At 35.3% G+C, this 9329-nt stretch overlaps 1 protein-coding gene across 13 annotated transcripts in view; it reads right to left on the bottom strand.

Moving 5' to 3' along the window:
* Positions 1–3094: 3094 nt before the first annotated feature.
* The window catches only part of MCF2 (MCF.2 cell line derived transforming sequence), a 120876-nt gene continuing 114641 nt past the window's right edge, over positions 3095–9329 (bottom strand). For 11 of the 13 annotated variants that reach the window (XM_086388441.1, XM_086388442.1, XM_086388443.1 and 8 more), the window contains 3 exons: positions 8916–9025; positions 5921–6033; positions 3095–5022 (listed from right to left, as the gene is read on the bottom strand). In XM_086388441.1, the coding sequence (XP_086244567.1) occupies positions 4911–5022; positions 5921–6033; positions 8916–9025 (335 nt within the window). In that variant the 3' untranslated portion in view covers positions 3095–4910. Of the gene's footprint in view, positions 5023–5920; positions 6034–6229; positions 7564–8915; positions 9026–9329 lie in introns of those variants that run through there. The other 2 variants (XM_086388444.1, XM_086388445.1) reach the window with 1 other exon arrangement.

Here is a 9329-nt window from a genome sequence, read left to right as displayed (position 1 = left end):
ACACTGAACTAGAGCTATAATCTAGTTCACCCTCCAAAGGAAACCTTATTTTTTAAAGTCTATTCATTCTCCTTTAATTCAAGGGGAACTTAGTTTCCTTGTTACTCAGAGCAGCATCTACAAAATAATGAAGAATGATGTTAATACTCCAGTGACTTTTAAGGCCAAAAATGTTGCCCGTGCTACGACTTCTAACACTAAATGTGAGGATTCAAAAGGTCCATCCTAATTTCAAAGGTGATGTCTTTTGGATGTTTATTTTAATATGAAAGTTGTTATTCTGTTATATAGTGGTTTATAAAAAGCATCTATTTTACGAACAGCATAACTTCACTGCTGCTGCTACTGCTGCTAAGTCGCTTCAGTCGTGTCCGACTCTGTGCGACCCATAGACGGCAGCCCACCAGGCTTCCCGTTCCTGGGATTCTCCAGGCAAGAACACTGGAGTGGGTTGCCATTTAAGCAAAATAAATACAATGCACATCACATACAACCAGATTTCACAAATATTGTATGAATTATGCTGTGTACATACAGATGAAACATGTTAAGCACATAATTCACAGAAATACTTTTACATTCCATTTGCCAGAATACAAATAAAATAATATATATTTTGAAACCTAAGTGTTGTTGACAGTTGCATATGTGGTCAATTTTCATTTCCTAATCCATTAACTGACACATAATACAATCTATTTTTGTAGGCCACATTATACTATTTTGTCCTATGCAATGTAATATGAGGATAGATCTCAATCAGGACCACATGATATTATAGCGTTCAACCAAAATCTACCAGTAAGTATTAATTTTTGTTAATTCGATCTGTCATAAATACATGTTACTTGAAAGAAATGTATATTTTTAAAACATCTAAAGTCAGAACTTGCTAGAGAACAGGGACACATGGAACCATGTCACCTTATCTAGTAGCATGTCACACTAAGAGAGTAATGCATGCTTTAAATGCAGATGATATACCAATCCATTACATGGAACTCTCCCAATGACACTGCAAGAAAGAAAAGGATAGTGAAAAGTGTACTGATGGTAGAAAGTAGAAAATACAAATGGAAAGAATAGTGTGATTTTTTCCCCAAATAAAGTGTACGTACATCAACAAATGTATGGTAAGCCCTTTATTGCCTGAAAAATAAGCACAGGCTTGAAGTAGATTTAAGTTGTTTTGTCATGTACTTTTCAAAGAATGGTAATATGCCCTAAATCTACTGTGATTAGTTACAGTAATGGAATCATTTCAAATTAAAACTAATCAAATATGTAATTTTACATGTCCTGCATTACAGTTAGCTAAAATTGAATGTAATTAACTTTGTCCTGAATTAAGTATGAGGACATCTGGCTCTATATTTAAATGATGATGATAAAAGTTATGGAAAATCTACTGAGTGTTCCTAATGTTGAATAGAAATGCTAATATAATATGGAAGTTAGATGAATGCACTTGGTGTTTTCAATTTTGAATTTTGGAGACCTGAGTACAAGAGAAGCCATTATTTTCTAGTATATACACTGCACTGTTATTTCATAGTTTTATTGGCTTTTAAAATATGCTTCGTTAAAAATGATTTATATATGTTAATTTACACAGTTCTTTGAGCATGTATTTTAAGTAATTCATGTGTTTCTTTTCTCTCTGTCTCTCATTACTGACTTAAATAAGCACAAAGCAGTTGGCAGAAAGATGGTCTTATTTATTTTCGAACTTAAGTCTTTAATGTGTAAGATGGAATCAGTTAATTTGGGGGGAAAATATGATTCATTACAACTATTTGGCTTTTGAAAGTGTTCAAAATGTCACTATCTCGGATTTTACCTTATTTCAATACATACACATTTTTAAAGGGTAAAGTGCTCAATTCAGCATGTGCAATGTTTCTTTATCTGATACTGTTCCTTTATGGTTACCACTGTATCTGCCCTGTATAATACAAGAAAGAAATGGTTAACTGCTCACAGGCATGAATGCTTAGAAGCTTTATGTTTCTAGCTTTTATGTTTAGGTCTATGATGCCCACTCAAATTAATTTTTGTGTGTGGAGTGAGGTGTAGGGATGGAGCTTCATTTTTTCATGTGGATACCCTGCACCATTTGCTAAAACAACCTTCCTTTCCCCATTCAGCTGACACTTCGATTAAACACTGCATGTGTGCTCAGTTACTCAGTTGTGTCCGACTCTTTTGTGACCTCATGGACTGGAGCCCGCCAGGCTCCTCTGTCCATGGAATTTTCCAGGCAAGAATACTGGAGTGGGTTGCCATACCCTTCTCCAGGGGATCTTCCCAACCCAGGGATCAAACCTCTGTTTCCTGCATTGGCAGGCAGATTCTTTACCGCTGCATCACGTGGGAAGCCCATTAACCAGTTATATATTAATATATGTGGGTCTATTTCTCAATTCCATTTTTCAATACGTAAGCCAATACCCACTGGAGAAGGCAATGGCAACCCACTCCAGTACTCTTGCCTGGAAAATCCCATGGATTGAGGAGCCTGGTAGGCTGCAATCCATGGGGTCGCTAGGAGTCAGACATGACTGAGTGACTTCACTTTCACTTTTCACTTTCATGCATTGGAGAAGGAAATGGCAACCCACTCCAGTGTTCTTGCCTGGAGAATCCCAGGGACAGGGGAGCCTGGTGGGCTGCCATCCATGGGGTCACACAGAGTTAGACACGACTGAAGTGACAGCAGCAGCAGCAAGCCAATACCCACTGTATTCACTACTGTAGCCTTTTAGTAGGTTTTGAAATCAGATATGTAAATCCTCAAGATTTTTGAGATTCTTCTGTTCTAGGTTTTTTTTTTTTGCCATTCATTTTATAATAAACCTGTCTTATTTTTTATTCAAAAAGGCTTGCTAAAATTTTGATTGAATTATCTGTCAATTTGGGGACAATGGATTTCTTAACAATAAAATTTCCAATCTTCCAACATGGTATATCTCTCCTTCCAGTAGGTCATCTTAAATATATCCCAGCAATTATCTGTTCATCTGAATATAGAAGCCTTGGACACTTGTTAGATTTATTCCTGTTTATTTTATGCTTTATATAATCTCTAATGGTATTTTTATTTCTTTTTTTCAATTCTTTGTTACTAGGATACAGAATTACAATTTACTTTTGCATAATGGTTTTGTATACCATTGCCTTATAGAATTCACTTATTACTTCTAGTAGAGTCATTTTGTGTATAGATTTCCAATGGTTTTGGACATAACAAGATCTGCTAAACATGAGAACATTGTCTCTTTTCTTTTGTTTCTTATCTCTTTAGCTTGAATTATGGCACCGACTAACACTCCCAGTATACGGTTAAATAGAAATGGTGAGAATGAATATCCTTGGCTTATTCCCAATCTTGAGGGGAAAAGCTTCCAATATTTTAGCATTAAGTATGAGGTTAACTGTGGTTTTTCACAAGCACACATTTTCCCCTTTATCCCTATCATAGTCAGAGTTGTTATCATGAATGTGTATGGAGTTTTGTCAAGTGGTTTTCTGTATCTACTGAAATGATTACATAATTTCCCCCTTTATTATGTTAATATGGCAAATTATACTGACTTTTTAAGTGTGTAATACAAGTACTTAAACCTATACAATTCCCTACATTTCCCTCCCTCTTGAGCTGTATCCCCGAATTTTGATATGTCACATTTCATTTTCATTCATAATTACTGTGGTGATTTCCTCTTTGTCCCATGTGTTGTTTACATGTGTATTATTTAATATCCAAATATTTAGGGATTATCTATTTCTAGCATAATATCTTTTGAGACTGTATGATTCTGATCTTCTGAAATTTATTGAGATTTCTTTCATGATCTAATGTATGATCTATCTTGGTGAATGTTCCATGTATACTTAAAAATAATAGTATATTCTACAGTTGTTGGGTATAGATTTTGAATAAATGCCAATTGGGTCAGGTTGTTGGTCTAGCAACTTCTTCTGATTACTAATTGTCTATATAATTCAGCAATTCAATAATTATCAAAAAACCTTTGAAAGGTGGCCCAGATTGAGAGAACCAAAAACAAACAAAAAAACAAGAAGAGATTCCATTTTGGGGATTCCCATGTGACCCAATATTTATAGTGAATCCTATCACACTTAGGTTTTGTTTCACGCCATAAATGAAATTTGGAATCAAATTAGTTACTCCTGGCCTGTTAGATTCATTTAAACACAAGATAATATCACCTAGAATTCAAATACAAGTCCAAAACTAGGAATGCAAAGAAATATGTACATATAATAATAATCTTGTTCACAAACAAGTCTGGGTTTTTTGTGCTGCCTTTGTATAAATAGCTGAGTATCAGGTGAAAATGTTATAAGAATATTGGTTTGTATACAGAAATTTCAAGTGCTAATGGTTGTTAACCAATGGTTTTTAAACATTAACTAATGGTTAATAGAAAGGAACATTCTCCTTGCTTCATAATATCTTCACACATTAACTCGGGCACAAAACAGAGTGTGTTTGTGTATGTGTGTTCATGAATACACAAGTGCAGTAGAAACCTACCATAAGGAAAGAATATGCTCTTAGAACTGAGTAAAAACATACTGGTAAAGCATTCTTGGATAGTAAGGCTGGATCCTTAAAAGTATATCATCAATATTTAGTTCTGAAGGATCTCTTACAAGGCAGCACTATATATGAACTTTCCTTTCAAACCTATCAATTTTGTAGGGAAAAGTTCGACATGTTTAAAACATCTCTATTCATTAATTTAAAACTATTAAAAGAAAAAATTATTAATAAGTCAACTTGCAGCTTATTTCAAAGAGCAGAGAGGTTCTTATCCTATGCCAATTACACTTGGTGGAGCTGTAACATTTTTAGGCTTTAAACAAATAGCATACAATCCAGTTCATATTATACCTGTACCTTTGGCATTCCGAAACCTATAGTCACCGATTAAAATCTGCAAACTGTTCCCTGGAATCAGACCTTCTTTTCTTCTGTTTAGATTTTTCACCAACCTAAATAATAAGTGAATTAGTAGCCAATAATGGTAGTAGAAGGTAATAAAGTTGACATATACAATGCATTGAAGCTCAAATTTTCACAAAACTATTGCATGTATTCAAAGACCTTCATGACACTATGCTTGAGTCCTTTGAGTAATCTACATAGGACTTAGATTACTAACAAAAGAGGCTATTACTGATCCATCAGTAATTCACTCTCATGTGTACACTCTTCCACCTTTAGGGTCAGAGTACACAGTCAATGTAGCATTTCAGTTAAAGTTATTGATACAATGAAGGCAAAATTATTTTATATAAAATTTCCAAAAGCTTTATGGAAGTTTCATTCAGTCTTCTCCCAAACAATATTTCCTTCTTGCTTTGGGTTCTCTGTAAATTAAACAGTATATTTGGCAGAAGCATCTTTTCAATGAGTGCTATATAAAGTCAGATGAATGAGCACAAAATGATAAGACTAAAAAGTCAGTATTTGAACTAATAAAGCAAAGTGCAGCTATGCTGTAGAATAGGGAACATGGTCCCTGGCACATAGTGGGCATTTAAACATGTGATGAATTAATGAATGACTTGACCTAATGTAATGTGATTTGTAGCTGTTACAAAGCCCAGTGTATCAGGTGAAACATCTGAGTCAAAGGTAAACCACAAAAGAGCATGCAGACTCAAAGCATTTCATTCTTTCAAAGCATTCTTCACTCACCAAAGGTTAACATTCCTTTCAGTGAGCTATATAGGCATGGCTGAAGCAATGAAATTGAAACACTGATAAGAAATGTGATATTTCTGCTTCTTGAGACTGTATAACAAAGATACAAGTAAAGCAGAACATCTGATTAGAGATCTGTGTGCCCCAGGGGAAGGTTAACATAGCCATGGAAAATGCACCTACCATCGACCCTCAGCATCCTCATGGAGAAGCTGAATGACATCTCCATTTCTAATCAGGAGGTCTTCTGAGCCTCTCTTCCTGCAATCTGCTAGGGCTTTATATTTGCCTGGAGACTGTAAGGTTGTTTTGAAAAATGACATTACAAATTTGAATGCAAAACTACTTGCATAACTGCATGTTCTGTGACATAAAGACTTTGCTCTTTCCTCGATGGCAAATGTGGTTAGCTGCAGCAGCTTTGTAGGAACAAACATTGAACAGTTTGCAATAGCAAAAAAAAAAAAAAAAAAAAAAACAGCAGAACATGTGTTTATTTAACCTGAAGAATTCATTTTTATTTGTGAGAAGAGAATTACAGTGTGAACAACACAGAAAATAACAGAGCCCAACTGATTTAAGTTACATGAATAATAAACATAAATCCAGAAAAAAGCATGAAAATAATATTTAAATACTGTTACTTGTAAATTACTCTCATAAAACACAATTATCTTGGCACATAAAAAAGGCAGTGGCCCTGAACAAGGATTTACAAATGTCCCCAAAAGGATTTCTGTGCTTCATATCATTTTGCACAGGTAAAAATCATGGGCGCAAAAGCTTAGTCCAATAAAAGCATATTAAACCATAATGCTGTGCTTTACTTGGCCTTAATCATTTTGCAGCTAGAATGTTAACTTAATTCATTAATAAGCTAAATAATCCAAGGCACACAGATTGCATTTGGTTACAAGGTAGACAGAGAAGAAATAATAATCGAGTCCAAATGTATTGTGAGATGTGAGTTTTTCCAGCACAGTATCTTAGACATTGGATATATGATTTTATAGAAAAAGAGTACCATAATTAAAAATGCTTTTTTAATATAAAAGGAAAGTTGTCTATATATGGCAGAAACCATTCACAATACTGTAATTATCCTCCAATTATATATAAGATACAATTTAAAAGGTTTAAAAAAAGGAAAGAAAGAATTATGCGGTATCGAGCCTTTGCACATCCAAAAGAATTAACCTGAAAATATTATCCACATCACTTGGGCTGAACGTCTTTTGAGCAGTATTTTTATCAAATGGGCTGAGAGGCAGGCAGGAAAGAGCTACTCGCCATTCAAGAGAGTAGCTTCATTAAAACAGGACAGCCATCTCCGACTCGGGCTTCTCCAAGGGAAGCAGCACCCATTATTTCTTGGTTTTGACTTGATAAAGTGAGGCTAAAAGATAGCTCATTCCAACTCGCTTTGCTATTTAGTTTGGGTGTTATTTTATTGAGGGGTGTGGAATGCACCGTATTATCTTTGTATCTATTTTCCTTAGTAGCACAAGTCAGGGAATTCATGGGAGAAAGGAGAAGAGCTATTAGGGTTTTCTCCATTCCCGTCCCCTAAGATGAAAGCATTCTTTAATTTTGCATATTTGCTTTATGTTCAGACATGATAGCTGGAAAAATACTTAGTGAAAGCTTTCTCAGTTCTTGACCGTCCCTTCATAGAGCATAATTTACAGCAAACATTGAAACCCCACCCAGCTTCCCCTGGCTTGTTGCTCCCATCTGAACAATGACCCCTCCTGTCCTCAGATAATGTTACTTCAGGAAATGAAAGTTCTTTTCAGTGATTCTCAAGGTTGGGGGGTTCCCAGGGCCTGCAAGAGTCAAAGTTCTATTATTTGCCTTTTTCATTCTCATCCTCTCACAAGTCTACTAAGGCATTTTCAAGAGGTCACCAAATGTGTGATAGCACAACAGACTGAATGCAAATGCCAGTACAAGAATCCAGCTGTTTTTTCTGAAGTCAGATATTAAATAGATTTGCAAAAAAAAATTTTTTTGGTTGCACCATGCAGCTTGAGAGACCTTAGTTCCCTAACCAAGGATCAAACCTGTGCCACTGCAGTGGAAGCACAAAGTCCTAGCCCCTGGATCATCAGGTAAGTCCTTTATGTCTTCATTTTTTTTTTGGTTGCAAAAATATTTCACATGCTACCCTTCTCACTACATTTTTTTTTGGAAAAATGCAAATTCACTAAAAAGTTTGAGTACTACTGGTCTACACAACGAACTCTGGACAAATCTCTTACCAGCTCTGGGCCTCGGTCTCCTCCTGTCAGTTGGAGGGAATAAACCCTGCCCTTTTTCTCACTAAGACTATGAATATTCAGTGTGAAATCATTTTGTCAACTGTAAATGACCATACAAATATGAATTGTGGTCATTGTATTATTGATGGAAAAAATATTCTGTTGCTTTTTTAAAGAAAGCATTCCAGCATCAATGCTATGGAGCTTTGAGACCAGAACTGCCCAACTGAATGTATTCCTCTGAAAAGCACCAAGGAACAGTGCACTACAAAAGCAATATTCCTACCCTCTACACTGGTGACTTCAGAAAACTGGAGATTTATCCTAAACAGTCCTAACTCCTTGGGATAACCCACTAGGAGCTTAATAACACCAAAAACTAATTCTTCTAGAAAACATTTACTTTTACCCTAAAGCAGCCTTTATTTTTATGGGGTGTTCCTTGCTCGAATATGCTAAGATTCGTAGCATTAGCATGTTTTTTGACAGTCTACTAAAATATATTCCCCAGATGAAATTAAATAGTTCTTAAATGTGTCATATTTATTTCCTATATCTAATCTGGAATCTATTCTAAGTATACCTGAACTTCCTGTTGTGCTCTGATTTTATTGCACATGCCCAGATTGAAAATAAAATAAAACTGAAGATAAAATTGGTCATGATATAAGACTTGGAATGATTGACTATCTCATTAACTTCAGTAGGGGCTCAATGTATGGCTCAAACAAGTTCTCACAGAGAGAAGTGCTTACTGAATGTTCACGGTAAGACTTATTTCAAGTCTTTTGGCCTTGGAATACCTCTAATAACCTCAAGGACACTGACAAAAGACTGCCCCTGTGTGCCTAATCTATTTCATCAATAAAACTGCTTGAAGAGTTTTTATTTATTTATCTTAATATGTCATTACTAACCATTAGAGGTCTTTCTTCTTCATGGCCATCATAAGAGGAGTAGAAATAGTTACTGGACCATTTCTCAGGTTCATCAGAGACTTTTGCAGGTGATGACATCTCAGTCCAAACTGTAAGAAAATCATGCAGGATGGCAGTTACCGGTACACCACAAGGAGAGAAGTAAAACCAATTGTAATAATCAAGGCTATACACTTCAATGGTCCAAGAATACTATCTTTTGTAACAAAACCTCCAATTGGGTTATACTAGTTTAGAATTTCTGATATTTCAGAAATATCTACACTTCTTTAACTTTTTAGGATGGTTTCATGTTGGGGTTGGTGCAAGTTATTATACTCCTTATTACAGAAACGTCATCTCTTTCAAAAATTCTTTCTATAGCATTCTTCCTGGTCCCACTTTAATAACACT

This window comes from Bos grunniens, chromosome X (genome assembly GCF_055505025.1).
Source record: "Bos grunniens cultivar Pamir isolate PY7600 chromosome X, Bosgru_T2T1.0, whole genome shotgun sequence".
NCBI lineage: Eukaryota > Metazoa > Chordata > Mammalia > Artiodactyla > Bovidae > Bos > Bos grunniens.
Note: the sequence above shows the minus strand (reverse complement) of the source record. Positions and strands in the feature narration are given on the sequence as shown.